Genomic DNA, 18,821 nt, shown 5'->3' on the forward strand with positions numbered 1-18,821 from the left:
CTTTTACATCAAGCTGATCACACAAAACATGGTTACATACTGTCTGCAGTTATATAAACAGAAGCCAAAGAATCATTATGCAGCCCCTCAGCCAACATTTTCCATATCATCCAAACTTTTCTGATTTAGGATTGCAAAAATAAATAAAAAATACATATAGTTTCACTGTATATAGAAAACCTTCATAAGCTGTATTATTTTTGTTCATTCATTTCAAAAGGTCAAATAGGTTTTGTGGGTCCAGAAGAATTTTGAAGACACCTGATCAAGATGTAGGAGGAGAATGTGTGGAGAGAGAAACACTGACTCTACCTACACAGTTGTGCTTTGGAGAATATCAATTTCATTGGGTGATGGCTGATTTTGCTCACTTTTTCCACATTTCTTTTTATGTTATAGCCAAAAATGGAGTAAATTAATTTTTTCCCCTCAAAATTCTCCACACAACACCCTATAATGACAACATGAAAGACATTTCTTCAAAATTTTTGCCAAGTGGTTAATGCTCTAGGTTTCAGTGCAGAAGGTTCCGGGTTCAAATCCCATCCCTGCCACATTTCTCCACGTAATGTGGAGTTGCGTCAGGAAGGGCATCCGGCATAAAAACCTGTGCCAATTCAACATGCAGATCCACCTTAGATTTGCTGTGGAGACCCCGAGTGCAAGCAAGGGAGCAGCCTAAGGGACTTACTATTAAAAATAAACTAAGGAATCACAAGTACGTAAGTATTCACACCCTTTGCTCAATACTTTGTTGATGCCCCTTTGGCAGCAATTACATCCTGAAGTCTTCTTGAATAAGACGCCACAAGTTTGGCGCACCTATCTTTTGCCCATTCCTCTTTGCAGCACCTCAAGCACCATCAAGTTGGATGGGGAGTGTCGGTGCACTTCCATTTTCAGATCTCTCCAGAGATAATCGGATTCAGGCTCGGCATTCGGTCTGGGCGCTGCTGGGCCACTCAAGGACATTCACAGAGTTGTCCTGAAGCCACTCCTTTTATATCTTGGCTGTGTACTTAGGGTCACTATCCTGCTAAAAGATGAACCGTCACCCCAGTCTGAGGTCAAGAGCGCTCTGGAGCAGGTTTTCATCTAGGATGCCTCCATACACTGCTGCAGTCATCTTCCCCTTAATCCTGACTAGGCTCCCAGTTCCTGCTGCTGAAAAGCATCCTCACAGCGCAATGCTGCCACCACCATGCTTCACTGTAGGGATGATACTGGTTGGTGATGAGCAGTGCTTGGTTTACTCCAAACAAAGAGTTCATCATCGTCTCATCAGACCAGAGAATTTTGTTTCTCATGGTCAGAGTCCATCAGAGCCCTGTCTTTTGGCAAACTCCAGGTGGGTTGTCATGTGCCTCTTACTAAGGAGTGGCTTCTGTCTGGCCACTCTACCATACAGGCCTGATTGGTGGATTACTGCAGAAATGTTTCTGTACCCTTCTCTAGATTTGTGCCTCGATACAATCCTGTCTCAGGGTCTACAGACAATTCCTTTGACTGCATGCTTGATTTGTCCTCTGACATGCACCGTCAACTGTGGGATCTTATATGTAGACAGGTGTGTGCCTTTCCAAATAATAGCCAATCAACTGAATTTATCCAGATTTGACAGCATCTGTAGATGCATAGTGAATTGATCAATGCGGCTTTTATGGAAAAGCTGTACTCCAGAGTTGTTTTTCACAGGCTGTGTCCACATTCACACGCAACTAACAACTTCACTGACCACTGGCGCTTACAGTACAGGAAAGCTCCGAAACCCGTAATGACAAGAAAATCTGCATGATGTTGCAGCAACCTTGTGCCATTGCTTAGGGAGAGCTCTGAACTATCGATATAAAAAAAAAAAAAAAAAGCAGAAGTACTTTTTATCCGATTAATGAATAGAATACTCAATAGCTGCAGCCCAAGTTATTTAAGACTAATTTATACACACACAAATGACATACAAATAATAATAATGAAATATTAATTTTTCATATTTAAACAATTTGCTCAAGTTGTGGTTCTTATACGAGTAAAAGATTTTTCAAAAATTACAAGTGTTAAATTATTTTATTCTGTTTTAACAACTTTCCAGCCAATTCTAAACATGCAACAACAATAATTAGATCCATATCCAGTTTCATTTCAAATATCAACTACATAATCTTCGACTTTGCTTTCATGGCATCACAGCCATTTGCAGTATCCAATGTAGCAGGTGCACGTCGGGCTGCAGGTCCCGTTGGTTTGGGGGGAAAAAAAAAAATTGGCGAGTATCAGTGCTGAACTTTAATTTTGTGCCTCCATTACTAGGCAACCAGACTGCTCTTTCCGGTACATGAGAGGGGGTTTTAATGGGTATCGCGGTCAGACAGGACGTTTTGTCTGATGTGAGCGAAAATCTGTTCTATATGGTGTTGATTACATGTAAAACCATACAAAGTATTAGGACTTTTGCTTTTGTCCGGTGAGTGCAACTATCTGGTTTATACAATGACGGTTTAGGTGAGTTTTACTATAGTTTTGAATGGAATCATGACCCCATGAATCTGAATCAAACTGTGAGCTACAGAAAGATTCACAACCCTATTCTTCACTGCTGTCTTTTATAATAAATATTCTAAAACAAGAAAGAAAACCTTATAGATACCATGTGAAAGAAAGTTACAACTGACAGTTTTTGAAACTTTAAGTCTAACTTTTGTTATACCACTTGAGGAGCGTTTGAGCTGAAGAGGATAAACAGACTGCATTTATATTGCGCTTTTCCATCAGAAGCTCAAAGCACTTTAGGATGATGCCTCAGTCACACACTGATGTCAGGGTGTTGCCATGCAAGGTGCTCACTACACACTGAGAGCACCTAGGGGATTAAGGACCTTGCCCAAGGGACCTTAGTGATTTTCCGGTCAGACTGGGGTTTGAACAGAGGATCTTCTGATCTGAAGCCCAATGCTTAACCACTAGACCAGGGGTGCTCAAGTTCAGTCCTCGAGAGCTACCTTCCTGATACTCTTAGTTGTCTCCCTGCTCCAACACACCTGAATCCAATGAAAGGATCATTAAAAGCCTGCTAACGAGTCTTTCTGTTGTGAAAGTGTCGTGACACGGACCCACAACAGGGGGCGTTAATGAACGGACAATGGATAAGCCAAAAGTAACAATTTAATGTTGTGAATCGCACAACAACGTACAGACAATAACAATATGGTGGAATGTCAATTATACACCAGGTGACGTGTGGGCAGGCTCGACGATAGAAGACGCCTGGCGAGAGAAGAGCCAGATCCCACACAGCTTCCACCACCAACGGAGCTGAAGAACACCGGAGCCGCCAAGCCCTGCGCCCCAGGTGGCCGCTGTCTTCAGCAGTCAGACCCGGTACTGCTGGCAGAGAACAGAGACAGTCCTGATGAGTGTGAGTTCACACACTCAGTAATCCCACAGTCTGTATACAGTTAGGAGGGAAAACCTCCACCTCCAATCACACACTCGTGCAGCTCCTGTGAAACCACTTATCTGGTTTGGGGTGTGAGGCGAAGCCGTCGCAGTCCACACCAAACGCCAATACCCTAGATAAGGACACCGTCACAGGAAAACGGCTGCAAATGAGATCAGACTATTAGTCACAGTTAAGCTTAGCAGAGAAATTACCTGAATGGTAGCTGATTTCTCGGCGGGGAGGTGGAGTTGCAGTCCGGCCTTTATGGTGGTGGTGATGAGTAGTGGATGAGTGACAGCTGGTACGGATGATGAGTGACAGCTGTCACTCCCGGTCGCTCCGAAGCCCTCTCGTGCTTGAAGCCCGCACTTCAAGCAGGGCGCCATCTTGTGGTGGTGGGCCAGCAGTACCTCCTCTTCAGTGGCCCAAACAACAGGACCCCCCCCTCAACGGGCGCAGGACCAGGCTTGTCCGGGTGACGGGTGTAGAAGTCGGCCAGGAGGGCCGGGTCCAGGATGAAGCTCCTCTTCACCCAGGAGCGCTCTTCGGGGCCATAACCCTCCCAGTCCACCAGATACTGGAACCCCCGGCCCTTTCGACGGACGTCCAGGAGCCGGCGTACCGTCCACGCGGGCTCCCCGTCGATGATCCGGGCAGGAGGCGGCGCTGGTCCCGGGGCACACAGTGGTGAGGTATGGCAGGGCTTGAGTCTTGACACATGAAACACGGGGTGTAGCTGCCAGCTTCACTGCGGCCGGACTGAGGACTTTGAGTATGGGAAATGGTCCGATGTACCTGTCCTTTAGCTTGTGGGATTCCACCTGCAGGGGGATGTCCTTAGTGGACAGCCAGACCTCCTGCCCAGGCTGGTATGCAGGGGCCGGGGAACGCCGGCGGTCTGCATGGGCCTTAGCCCTCGTCCGGGCTCTGAGCAGGGCAGAGCGGGCGGTACGCCACACCCGACGGCACTTCCTCAGATGGGCCTGGACCGAGGGCACCCCGACCTCTCCCTCCACTAGCGGAAACAATGGGGGCTGGTACCCCAAACACACCTCAAACGGGGAGAGGCCGTTGGCAGATGAGACTTGGTTGTTATGAGCGTACTCGATCCAGGCCAGATGGTCACTCCAGGCCGTCGGGTGCGCGGAGGTCACGCAGCGGAGGGCCTGCTCCAGTTCCTGGTTCGTCCGCTCTGCCTGCCCGTTCGTCTGGGGGTGGTACCCAGACGAGAGACTGACGGTGGCCCCCAGTTCCCTGCAGAAACTCCTCCAGACCTGGGAGGAGAACTGAGGACCACGATCTGAGACAATGTCTGATGGAATCCCATGCAGACGCACGACGTGGTGGACCAGGAGGTCTGCAGTCTCCTGGGCCGTCGGGAGCTTCGGGAGGGCCACGAAGTGGGCCGCCTTGGAGAACCGGTCCACTATCGTGAGGATGGAAGTCATGCCCTGGGACGATGGGAGGCCCGTGACAAAGTCCAGGCCAATATGAGACCAGGGGCGACGAGGCACGGGCAGAGGCTGGAGGAGGCCTTGGGCCTTGTGGTGGTCGGCTTTGCCCCTGGCATAGGTGGTGCAGGCCTGGACATACTCCCGGACGTCGGCTTCCATAGACGCCCACCAGAAGCGCTGCCGGACCACTGCCACGGTCCTTCGCACCCCTGGATGACAGGAGAGCTTGGAACTGTGACAGAAGTCAAGGACCGCAGCCCTGGCCTCTGGTGGGACGTACAACTTGTCCTTCGGACCTGTCCCCGGGTCCAGGCTCCGTGTCAGGGCCTCCCGGACGGTCTTCTCCACGTCCCAGGTAAGGGTGGCCACGACAGTGGACTCGGGGATGATGGTGTCAGGGGGGGTCTGACGGCTCGGTCTTGACCTCCTCCCTCATGCACCCAGGACAGGGCTTCAAATCGTTGTTTTTTTTGTCCCAGGGCGGTAGGTGATCCGGAAGTCAAAACGCCTGAAGAACAGCGACCAGCAGGCTTGCCTGGGGCTCAGACGCTTCGCGGTCCGGCTGTACTCCAGGTTCCGATGGTCCATGAAAACCGTAAATGGTACCGATGCTCCCTCCAACAGGTGTCTCCACTCCTCAAGAGCCTCCTTCACCGCAAGAAGTTCCCAATTGCCGACGTCATAGTTCTGTTCGGCTGGGGTCAACCTGCGGGAAAAGTAGGCACATGGATGGAGAACCTTGTCGGACTCCCCGCTCTGGGATAGCACGGCTCCTATCCCTGAGTCAGAGGCGTCCACTTCAACTACGAACTGGCGCTTGGGATCGGGCTGCACCAGAACCGATGCAGTCGAGAACTGGCGTTTCAACTCCCTAAACGCGGCTTCGCACAGATCCGACCAGGTGAAGAGGACTTTTGTGGAGGTCAGGGTTGTCAGGGGGCTAACTACCTGACTGTAGCCCTTGATGAACCTCTGGTAGAAATTTGCAAAACCGAGGAACTGTTGTAGTTTCCTACGGTTCGTTGGTTGGGGCCAATCTCTCACCGCCGCAACCTTGGCCGGATCAGGGGCGACGGAGTTGGAGGAGATTATGAACCCCAGGAAAGACAAAGAAGTGCGGTGAAACTCACTTCTCGCCCTTCACAAACAGCCGGTTCTCCAACAACCGCTGTAGGACCTGACGTACATGCTTGACATGGGTCTCAGGATCCGGAGAAAAGATGAGTATATCGTCTAGATATACGAAGACAAACCGATGCAGGAAGTCCCGCAAGACGTCATTAACCAATGCTTGGAACGTCGGACGCATTGGTGAGGTCGAACGGCATGACCAGGTACTCAAAGTGACCTAACGGGGTGTTAAATGCCGTCTTCCACTCGTCTCCCTCCCGGATCCGAACCAGGTGATAAGCATTCCTAAGATCCAATTTCGTGAAAATTTGGGCTCCATGCAGGGGCGTGAACACTGAATCCAACAGAGGTAACGGGTATCGGTTGCGAACCGTGATCTCGTTCAGCCCTCTGTAATCAATGCATGGACGGAGTCTGCTGTCCTTCTTGCCCACAAAAAAGAAACCAGCACCCATCGGGGAGGTGGAGTTCCGGATCAACCCGGCAACTAACGAGTCCCGGATGTAGGTCTCCATTGATTCGCGTTCCGGACGTGAGAGGTTGTACAGCCTGCTGGACGGGTACTCAGCGTCCAGTATCAAATCAATGGAACAATCGTACGGACGGTGCGGGGGCAGCGTGAGTGCCAGATCCTTGCTGAAGACATCAGCAAGGTCGTGGTACTCGGCTGGCACCGCCGCCAGATTGGGGTGGACTAAAACCTCCTCCTTAGCTGTCACACCGGGAGGAACCGAGGATCCTAAACACTCCTGGTGGCAGGTTTCGCTCCACTGAACCACAACCCCAAACGGCCAATCAATCCGGGGATTGTGTTTTAGTACCCATGGAAAACCCAAAATCACTCGGGAGGTTGAAGGTGTTACATAAAACACAATCTCCTCCCTGTGATTCCCAGACACCACCAATGTCACTGGCTGTGTCTGGTGTGTGATTAGTGGAAGAAGGGTGCCATCTAGTGCCCGCACCGACAATGGTGACGGTAAGGCCACTAGAGGGAGCCCAACCTCCTTTGCCCATCTGCTATCCAGCAGATTCCCCTCCAACCCCGTGTCCACCAGTACTGGGGCGTGAAGGGTTAGATCCCCACTCAGGATCGTGACTGGGATACGTGCAGATCGTCGGGGTCTCCCCACGTGGGTGTTGTGACCCACCCTTAGCCCAGTCTCAAAGGACGAGTGCTGCTGTTTTGACCGTTTGGGGAATTCTCTCTGTGTGTGCTCGGTACAGCTGCAGAGAAAACACTCTCCACGGATCAGCCTCCTTTGTCTCTGATCTGATCGCTTTTTGGCCCTGCTCGTTTCCCTAGCAACGTCACCAGGGGGTGCTGTCGTCACGTGGAGAGCCCTGGCAGCAGAGCGTGGGGAAGTTGGCTCCCTTTCGGACCCGGGAGGAAGAGGGACGGCTTGTGCCTGACCACGCCCTTTGTCTCGCTCCTGTCGGTGTTCTGTTAATCGGTTGTCTAACCGTATAACCAGGTCGATAAGCCCATCTAAATCCCGCGGCTCGTCCTTCGCCACCAGGTGCTCCTTAAGGACCAGAGACAGTCCGTTTACAAAGGCGGTGCGGAGCGCAACAGCATTCCAGCCGGCTCGCGCTGCCGCGATGCGGGAGTCGACTGCATACTTCGCTGCGCTCCGACGCCCCTGCCGTATCGACAGCAGCACGCTTGAAGCGGTCTCGCCTCTATGAGGGTGGTCGAACACCTGTCGGAACTCCCTCACAAACTCAGTGTAAACCGTTAGGAGCCGTGAATTCTGCTCCCAGAGCGCCGTAGCCCAGGCGCGTGCCTCTCCTCGAAGCAAATTTATAACGTAAGCCACCCGGCTAGCGTCTGACGCGTACATGACGGGACGCTGTGAAAAGACGAGCAAGCACTGCATCAAGAAGTCCGCGCACGTCTCCACACAGCCTCCGTACGTCTCCGGAGGGCTTATGTATGCTTCAGGGGAAGGTGGGGGGGTTCGTTGAACGACCAGCGGAATGTTTGTCTCTGGCACACGGTCAGCAGGAGGAGGTGCTGCAGCAGCGCCCTGAGCATGCGCTTCCACCTGGGCGGTGAGAGCCTCCATCCTACGATTGAGAATAATGCTCTGCTCGGTAACTAAGTCCAACCGAGCGGTAAAGGCGGTTAAGATGTGCTGCAGCTCACCCAACACGCCTCCTGCCTGTGCACCTCGCTCTTCCATTGGCTGTTCAAGCGATGGTTGACGCCCCTCGGGATCCATGACGCTGGCCGAGAAATCCTGTTGTGAAAGTGTCGTGACACGGACCCACAACAGGGGGCGTTAATGAATGGACAATGGATAAGCCAAAAGTAACAATTTAATGTTGTGAATCGCACAACGACGTACAGACAATAACAATATGGTGGAATGTCAATTATACACCAGGTGACGTGTGGGCAGGCTCGACGATAGAAGACGCCTGGCGAGAGAAGAGCCGGATCCCACACAGCGTCCACCACCAACGGAGCTGAAGAACACCGGAGCCGCCAAGCCCTGCGCCCCAGGTGGCCACTGTCTTCAGCAGTCAGACCCGGTACTGCTGGCAGAGAACAGAGACAGTCCTGATGAGTGTGAGTTCGCACACTCAGTAATCCCACAGTCTGTATACAGTTAGGAGGGAAAACCTCCACCTCCAATCACACACTCGTGCAGCTCCTGTGAAACCACTTATCTGGTTTGGGGTGTGAGGCGAAGCCGTCGCAGTCCACACCAAACGCCAATACCGCACATAAGGACACCGTCACAGGAAAACGGCTGCAAATGAGATCAGACTATTAGACACAGTTAAGCTTAGCAGAGAAATTACCTGAATGGTAGCTGATTTCTCGGCGGGGAGGTGGAGTTGCAGTCCGGCCTTTATTGTGGTGGTGATGAGTAGTGGATGAGTGACAGCTGGTACGGATGATGAGTGACAGCTGTCACTCCCGGTCGCTCCGACGCCCTCTCGTGCTTGAAGCCCGCACTTCAAGCAGGGCGCCATCTTGTGGTGGTGGGCCAGCAGTACCTCCTCTTCAGCGGCCCACACAACACTTTCATTGGATTCAGGTGTGTTGGAGCAGGGAGACAACCAAGAGTATCAGGAAGGTAGCTCTTGAGGACCAAACTTGAGCACCCCTGCACTAGACCATAGGTGTCAAACTGATTCCAGAAAGGGCCAAGAGGGTGCAGGTTTTCTTTGTAACCACCCACTGCACCAGGTGATTTCACTGCTTAACTGATTCCATCTGCTCAAAGTGATGTTAATTATCTCTTAAACACTGTGCGGAAGTCTGGGACAGTGCCAAAGAAGTGGCAAACTGGGTGGTGGCCCCACACTTAAAGTATAGCTGGTAAAAACCCATGCGACTCTCATGCAACCAACCACACACACACACAGTCTCATAGTTCAAAGAATCTATGACATATAACGTGACATAGTACTTGCAATCGAAGTCTAATAATCAGAGTTCTCAAAACCATAGATTATGAAAAATATTTTCTAGTAATCATTTAAACCCTCGGCAACATCTGGGAGAAACTGAATCATGGATGGCTATGGCCGGTTATTGATACATCTGGATTATAAGTTGTCTTCCACAGAATTATGTGCTCAAAGTGTGAAATCAAAGTTCTCAAAATAGATTTCCCCCCCCAAACTCTCCAATCCATGACTGCCATGCCAATAACCAGAAGCCCAGTATGATCTCACCTGCTGCCTAGCTTGCTCAGGAGCTTATATATATATATATATATATATATATATATATATATATATATATATATATATATATATATATATATATATATATATATATATATATACACACACACATATATATATATATATATATACACACATATAAAAAAACATCAACAGAAGCTTGTTTTGTTTACCTTCATCACAGGGCCCTAACTGAATAATATACTTTCGTGAATATGAAAACTGTATTCCATAAAGTATTAAAGTCACAGCCAATAAAGTTTTTGTCAAAACTCAGGCAAAGCTCTCGATCTACTAGTCAGTCTTTGTTCCTACTCTCACTTATGGTTATGAGGGTTAGGTCATGACCGAAAACTAGATTGCGGGTACAAGCGACTGAAATGGGTTTCCTCAGGAGGGTGGCCGGTGTCTCTTTTAGAGCGAGGGTGAGAAGCTCGGTTATTCGTGAGGAACTCTGAGTAGTGCCGCTGCTCCTTCACGTTGAAAGGAGCCAGCTGATGTGGTTTGGGCATCTGGTAAGGATGCCTCCTGGGCACCTCCCTTGGGAGGTGTTCTAGGCACGTCCAGCAGGGAGGAGACCCCGGGGAAGACCCAGGACTAGGTGGAGGGATTATATCGCCACACTGGCCTGGGAACGCCTCAGGATACCCCACTCAGAGATGGTTATGTGGCCCGGGAAAAGGAAGTTCAGGTCCTCTGCTGGAGCTGTTGCCCTGCGACCTGATCCTGGATAAGCAGTTGAAGATGTATGCATGCATGCATATTATGATTTTCCGGTAAGGTGGCAAACAAAACAGACCGACCACTCTACTGACAGAATTCAGCAGCGGATACAATTACAAAATTATGGTGTCCAAATCCACCAACTCACATTATTTTTGCATACTGGTGAACATTGGCTCAACCAGGCCTGTACAGTGTAAAAAAGTGACCGTGCATTTTTGTAAGCTAAATTTAATATTTTAAAAGAAATAACTGCTGTGCACTATAAATACAAAAACACTAACTCTGTGCTTAACTCCAACAATTAAAATCACAAAAAATAAAAAGATTCCTGTAGAGGTTAATGCATCTTTGTTATAATGTCTTTGGAATTGTGGAAGACAAGTATAAATTGCTAGGCATGGTTACACTTCTATTAAGTTCAAATACTTACGTAAATGAGGCCAGAATAGTAACGGTCTTTAAGGTTGTGCAAGACAGAGGCCTCATTTAGGCAGGTAAGCTCAGCCATGTCTTCCACTTTACTGAATTTGGGTGGATTCATCTTCTGTATGTCATCCTTGTTCACCACTGCCTTCTTTCCATTCTCTGCCAGCTCCACCATCACCTCATCACCACGCTCCTCACAAATACTGGCAGCTTCAAAACCATGGCGTTCTGAGGGGATCCATACTAGCCTCTTGGCAGTCCAATCAGCCTGTGCAGCCGGGTTATAGACCACAGCACGATCCACAAACAGGTACCTCTCCGGATCCTCCTGCCCACTCCGCTGTGACATTACTGCAGGAGTCTGAAGCACACCACACTAATGCCACCTGAAGCAAAGAAACAAAGCATAAATTTAATATAAAAAATAAAATCTAGCAAAATATACCTGAGCTGAAAGAAAACAAGATAAAATGTAGATCATTTCACATCCAAATGGCGTATAAAAAAAGGTAGGAATTACAGCACTGTTTGCATGTAGTTATTTTATAAAGGGACCAAAAATAACGGGACAACTGGCTAATACACTCATTTATGGCAAGATGTGTTATTTTAGTTGTAAATTAAATAATAATAAAAACATTTTTTTAAAGGTTTAGAATTACGCAGGAAGGATTGTGACTGTCCACTGGGTTGAATACCTAAATAGTCCAAATTAAAATCACACCAAGTGTCTCTATTATTAGCAAACATATGAACTAAAAGAGGATAAAGTCAAGAACAAGCACAGATTCAGATATGGATCATTTAATGTCAGAGGAATACAGATGAAAACAGATACTGATTACATGGATAAGTACAGACTGCACATTTTAGGAATACAAGGAACATTTTTTAGATATTGGAACTGAAGAAATCACATCAAGCAAATGAAACATCTACATATTACACTAACTGCTACCATGGAGTAGGAAACATAACATCTCAAGATCTAAAACCCCAGTTTAGCAGAGTAAGAGAAAGAATACGCAAGATTTCTCTCAAAGATTCTTGAGAGGGTAGTTGTAAAACAGCTAACTGATCACCTGCAGAGGAATGGTCTATTTGAAGAGTTTCAGTCAGGTTTTAGAATTCATCATAGTACAGAAACAGCATTAGTGAAGGTTACAAATGATCTTCTTATGGCTTCGGACAGTGGACTTATCTCTGTGCTTGTTCTGTTGGACCTCAGTGCTGCTTTTGATACTGTTGACCATAAAATTTTATTACAGAGATTAGAGCATGTCATAGGTATTAAAGGCATTGCGCTGCGGTGGTTTGAATCATATTTGTCTAATAGATTACAGTTTGTTCATGTAAATGGGGAATCTTCTTCACAGACTAAAGTTAATTATGGAGTTCCACAAGGTTCTGTGCTAGGACCAATTTTATTCACTTTATACATGCTTCCCTTGGGCAGTATTATTAGACGGTATTGCTTAAATTTTCATTGTTACGCAGATGATACCCAGCTTTATCTATCCATGAAGCCAGAGGATACGCACCAATTAGCTAAACTGCAGGATTGTCTTACAGACATAAAGACATGGATGACCTCTAATTTCCTGCTTTTAAACTCAGATAAAACTGAAGTTATTGTACTTGGCCCCACAAATCTTAGAAGCATGGTGTCTAACCAGATCGTTACTCTGGATGGCATTTCCCTGATCTCTAGTAATACTGTGAGAAATCTTGGAGTTATTTTTGATCAGGATATGTCATTCAAAGCGCATATTAAACAAATATGTAGGACTGCCTTTTTGCATTTACGCAATATCTCTAAAATCAGAAAGGTCTTGTCTCAGAGTGATGCTGAAAAACTAATTCATGCATTTATTTCCTCTAGGCTGGACTATTGTAATTCATTATTATCAGGTTGTCCTAAAAGTTCCCTAAAAAGCCTTCAGTTGGTTCAGAATGCTGCAGCTAGAGTACTGACGGGGACTAGCAGGAGAGAGCATATCTCACCCGTGTTGGCCTCCCTTCATTGGCTTCCTGTTAATGCTAGAATAGAATTTAAAATTCTTCTTCTTACTTATAAGGTTTTGAATAATCAGGTCCCATCTTATCTTAGGGACCTCGTAGTACCATATTACCCCATTAGAGCGCTTCGCTCTCAGACTGCGGGCTTACTTGTAGTTCCTAGGGTTTGTAAGAGTAGAATGGGAGGCAGAGCCTTCAGCTTTCAGGCTCCTCTCCTGTGGAACCAGCTCCCAATTCAGATCAGGGAGACAGATACCCTCTCTACTTTTAAGATTAGGCTTAAAACTTTCCTTTTCGCTAAGGCTTATAGTTAGGGCTGGATCGGGTGACCCTGGACCATCCCTTGGTTATGTTGCTTTAGACGTAGACTGTGTTTCATAATTATTGTATGGCCTTGCCTTGCAATGTGGAGCGCCTTGGGGCAACTGTTTGTTGTGATTTGGCGCTATACAAGAAAAAAGTTGATTGATTGAGTTGATTGATGGTTTCCAATCTTGGGCTTGTGTCATTGTGCACTGAATGCAAAATTCCATGATTTGAAGTAGTCAATTGAAAATATGCTTTATGGAAACATACGGGGTCCATTCAAAATGTATTTAACCTTATTTTATCCCATAGAAATAAATGAAGTGTGCAAGATGTCATTTGTGGGGAGGTGTATGGAACCTTCTTGCATATACATGAGTTTTTTCCCACCTGCAAAGTGCATCAGTCACTAGCAGTCAGCCTTAGCGTAAACACGTGTACTGAGCATCCATCAGATTCTCATTTGCTACAACATGAGCAAAGGTAGTGCATCTAATTTTGACAAAAGCTTGGCGACACCCAAGCGGAAACCATTCATGAGGTTCAGCAGGCTTTTGGCGATGATGCCATGAGTATAAAGCAAATGGAGTAATATAACCACATCAAAAGTAAGCACACATCATTAGAGAGCAAAGCACATTCTGATAGACCATTCACAAACTAAAATAACCAAGTGATATGGACTTTGGTTACACAAAGTTGGGCAAAAGAAGCAGAAACCGGCCGAAAAAGACCAAATTGGGGAACCGCGAAAATTCCACCTGCTGTCGGGAGGGACACACAGCAGCACAGCAATTAGATGCTGGACATGTGTACATAAAAATCAACGAAAATGTTTAAGAACAAACTAATGAGAGCACAGAACATTAGAAGAACAATGAATATGCTGTTTAAATGTAAGACAATCGTGTTACTGGTCATGACTGTTCTCACTGTAAAAAAAAAAAGAAGCAATATTTAATTCCTATTAAAGAGCGGACAATACAAGTATCAGCCTTCTGCTCATGAAGAATGGTCATGATGTAAACAAGGAAGTAATGAACTGACATGATTAAATGCTTATGGGTGATTCTTAGACTACGGGCACTTATTATGTCCTTTGATCATATTGTATGAAAAACAGAAAAAAGGGGACATTTCACACTTTTATAGTTATCTTTACAATGAAAGTGTGTTAAGAAATTTGTTCTAGTAGTCTATGATGACTTTTTCACCTTTTTTCAGCATCATTATATGCAAATATTGCCGTTTTGTGCTTGTCCCACACCCAGACTTTTGATCTTCAATGATAAAAATTAATGGTAAAGAAATGTTTTTTCTAATGTTTTAAAATATCTCTGAATAAAATATCAGTAAAATAATCAAAACATAATTGGGGTATTCAATGTCATACAACTGTTGTGATTTTTTTTAAAACAAAATGTAGCTGTCCCACACTATTGCCGTAATTTCCACCACAACACTGTAATGTCCCTAAACAGTTTGTATGAAAGATTGTTTGGGTAGTTTCTATGGAGGTAAACAGTGACATCAGAGCACATGTATATAGCGCCAAATCACAACAAACAGTTGCCCCAAGGCGCTTTATATTGTAAGGCAATGGTGTGGTGGAAATTACATTTACAAGGCCAATAGTGCCCGTAGTTAAAGAATCACCCTTATAGCGTGGACACATCAGTGGCTCTGCGTGTCCAGCTCTCCAGCACGCAGTGCGCCAAAGGACACCGCATCATGTGGACCACAACTCACGTGGTGGACGCGACATTTTGATTGGCAGCTGTGCGTTCACATGATCAGACGGATATCCTCACATGGGACAGCCTGGCTGATGATGTGCGCACTGACCCGACCGCTGCTGACCACGTTGCAAAAGTGACAATGTGTTTTTATTTATTACCGTGTGAGGACAGCATGCCGACACGTGCGCATTGTGTGGGGTGTTAGGAGGTGTTGGTAGTCATGGTACGATACGCGTTCCCCAGCTGTGATTTGCGAGGACACAGTACTGAGCAGCTGCGGCAGCCGCCAACACGCCCACCTGTTCAGACCAACACACAGAAAAAAAAGTCTCGCCCTCTGTCCCTTTGTTCTGTGATTATTTAATTTATACGTTTGTTATGTAAATATGGATGTAGTTACTGAAGTATGTATTTAGTTGTCCTTCTCTCTGTATTTTAACACATTGTGTGCACTCTGTCAGGTCCAGCTGTTGGCCAGCTGTCACATCCACTGTGTCCACAGCGATATGAGCAAAGCGATCACGCCTTTCCCCTCATCATATATATGTTTTTGTTTATTTTCCACTCTTTCTGTCCGTCCTGTGGACTACAATTTACCTGGTGGGAGTGCCATTAGCCTGGCCGGCTGCCTGATACAGTTCTCACAGTGTTGTGCACGCTGAGACACGGCTGAACGATCCTCATGTGATCTTGTCTGTACGTAATTATCAGCATGTGATGAGAGCCCGCCCACACGTGCACTGCGGACAGCTGATGTTTTCATGGCACGATATGCGTTCTCCAGCTGTGATTTGCAAGTACACAGCAGTGAGCTGTTCCAGCATGAACATGACAGATGTCCAGATGTGCACTGCAGCCGCCTCAGGCTCATCCAACAAGATTGGATCATGCTGTGGGGGGAACGACGATACACTTGCACGCCATTTGTGTTGCGGGGGGAGTCGTGTGCACACCGCACACCTGCATGCCATTTGTGGTGGGGTGGCGCGTGAACACACACACACACGCCATTTGTGTTACGGAGGGAACGGCACACTCACGCCATTTGTGTTGCTTGGTTAACAGACTCGTGGGGCCAGTCGCACAGCCAGCTTGAAAGTGACTGCGTGCTTTCCATTTTCGAGCTGGCAGCACAAATGGACCCACCTTTCTACATGCCCCGTGAGTGGTTTTGGACGTTCGTGGGTGGCACCTGGACTCTGGCTGAGAATGGGTCGAATGGCCATTTGGTGACATTCAGCCACTGGTATGAAGGCTGCCTCGATTGCGACATTCGGCCACGGTTTGATATGGCTGATTATTTCATGCAGCTCCTCTGCTGTGGCATGATATGTCTGAACTGCGTACGACATGCCGTGCAAATGTTGCGAGCACGATCAGATGGCAGTGCGACCTCATCTTGACCGCCGTTCGAATGGGTTTCCAGCACGAGCTGCATGCGAATGTAGCGTGCATGTGCTGTGCCTGAATGGATGTAGCGACTGCTGTACAAGGCATTCAAGTGTGGCTCCGATTTCCACGACTGCTATTTGAATCCTCCTCCATGTGCCATTCTGCCTCACTTGTGTTATATATGAAGGGGCCCTTATGGATGACCGCTGTGTCACCATCCAAGAACTTGCGGACAAGGTGTGGATAAGCACAGGTTCAGCATGTTCCATTTTGATGGAGGATTTGGGCATGCAGAGAGTGTCAGCGAAATTTGTGCCAAAGCTGCAAAAGGCAGAGTAGAAGCAACTACGTCTGCAATCTTTCAGTAAATGCTGGAATGCGCAAACAGTGACCCTGACTTCCTGAACACTTATCAGTGATGCATGGGTTTACAGGTACGACCCAGAATCCAAATTTTAGTCATTGCAATGAAAACATTACCACCACCAATAGGGCAGTCACAATTATTACAATATTCGCCAATCATGATTATTTTTCATATTCGCGATTACCGTGAATTATGCATTTTATCCACAAAGCATAAAACGACTCAGAATCTGACGTCATTGTGCTGCAGCCTCGCTCACTCAGGCAGGGCAATAACATGGAGGCTGAGGAGCGATCCGTCCTGCTGTTTGGATAAGACGGCCGATTAAAACGGCCGTCTTCTTCAAAGCCGTGTAAAATGCGGAGTTTACTGAAGGAGCTCTCGGTGTGTGTGCCTGTGCGCGCGGAGTCAACAGGCTGCAGACGGTGAGGGAGGGAGATTCCTGAATAGAGGCACGACACGTTACAGTCTGAGAACCATCAGTGCATGCAGCGAGCGCGGAGCAGAGAGAGGATTTTAACCTGAGTGAACATGTTAAAAAACAAAACCAAAACGTGGAGCTGCCTTTACTTCTCTCTGAACTTTCTCTCCCGGTGTGATTCTGCCGTTACCGTCCTGTTCACACCATGTGCACGTCGTATACTGAATTTATGAGATCATGAGATGAAATAAACGGTCAAATATCTTTAAAAACATATTTAAAAAATGAGTATATGAGTGATTCTTAGGCTACGGGCACTCATTACGTCCTTTGATCATATTGTATGAAAAACAGAAAAAAGGTAAAATTTCACACTTTTATAGTTATCTTTACAATGAAAGTGTGTTAAGAAATTTGTTCTAGTAGTCTGATGACTTTTTCACCTTTTTTCAGCATCATTATATGTAAATATTGTCATTTTGTGCTTGTCCCACACCCAGACTTTTGATCTTCAATGATAAAAATGAATGGTAAAGAAATGTTTTTTCTAATGTTTTAAAATATCTCTGAATAAAATATCAGTAAAATAATCAAAACATAATTGGGGTATTCAATGTCATACAACTGTTGTGATTTTTTTTTTTTTTTAAACAAAATGTAGCTGTCCCACACTATTGCCTTAATTTCCACCACAACACTGTAATGTCCCTTTAAACAGTTTGTATGAAAGATTGTTTGGGTAGTTTCTATGGAGATAAACAGTGACATCAGAGCACATGTATATAGCGCCAAATCACAACAAACAGTTGCCCCAAGGCGCTTTATATTGTAAGGCAATGGTGTGGTGGAAATTACATTTACAAGGCCAATAGTGCCCGTAGTTAAAGAATCACCCATATATGAATGAACGTGGAGAAGCTGTGGTGATGTTCAGACGCACAGATCACAAAAAGCAGATGAGAACTCTGAACTTTAACAGCTGTTATTTTACAAAGGTATTTATTTGTTCAATCTTGAGCTTAATGTAGTGTTTAAGCACAAAACGTGACTGATGAGGAGAAACAATTTCAGAAATGCAACAGAAACAACCACAAATCAGAAAAAGTTGGGACTGTATGTAAAATGAAGATAAAAATAAAAATGATGGAGGGGGGGATAATGAGACACACCTCCATTCGGTAGGTCCCTTCCGCAGTTCACCCTAAACACTGCCCAGCCTGGAAACCATCGCTGCATCCTGCTGCCTTAAGAGAACCAAGGCTCTCACAGGTGACCCCTCACATCCTGCCTACCCCGTTTCACCGGTTGCCCTCCGGGAGACACTACAGGTCAACAAAGTTCCACACCAGCAGGTTGACAAACAGCTCCTTCTCCTGGGCCATACGTGTTGCAAACACCCATGGACACACACACACACACACTCACCCACAGATATCTCCCCACAGACAACACAATCTTACTCCACCACCACATACCTCCTCCAGCCTACAGCACCTTAACAGCACTGGCTTCTGTGCTCCCAGTGTTTACAATCAATGCCCTAAATGTTTACAGACACGCTAAACTGTATTTTATTCATATTATATATATCAGGGTTCTAGTTAGCGCAAACTTGCGCTACGGCCCGTTACGCTATAATTTTGGACCGTTACGATTTTCAATACAGCGTCTGTAATCAACTGTTTCTGCAGCGCGACTA

General features: G+C 46.6%; 1 protein-coding gene across 5 annotated transcripts in view; it reads right to left on the reverse strand.

The window, feature by feature from the left end:
- myh10 (myosin, heavy chain 10, non-muscle) overlaps nt 1–18,821 on the reverse strand; it is a 149,077-nt gene that overhangs the window by 121,416 nt on the left and 8,840 nt on the right. For 4 of the 5 annotated variants that reach the window (XM_034187661.1, XM_034187659.1, XM_034187660.1 and 1 more), the window contains exons 2-3: nt 12,904–12,909; nt 10,883–11,257 (exon numbers count right to left, since the gene is read on the reverse strand). In XM_034187661.1, coding sequence (XP_034043552.1) covers nt 10,883–11,227 — 345 coding nt within the window. In that variant the 5' untranslated portion in view covers nt 11,228–11,257; nt 12,904–12,909. Of the gene's footprint in view, nt 1–10,882; nt 11,265–12,903; nt 12,910–18,821 lie in introns of all 5 variants that reach the window. The other variant, XM_034187658.1, reaches the window with a different exon arrangement.

Source organism: Thalassophryne amazonica, chromosome 15 (genome assembly GCF_902500255.1).
Source record: "Thalassophryne amazonica chromosome 15, fThaAma1.1, whole genome shotgun sequence".
Taxonomy (NCBI): Eukaryota; Metazoa; Chordata; class Actinopteri; order Batrachoidiformes; family Batrachoididae; genus Thalassophryne; species Thalassophryne amazonica.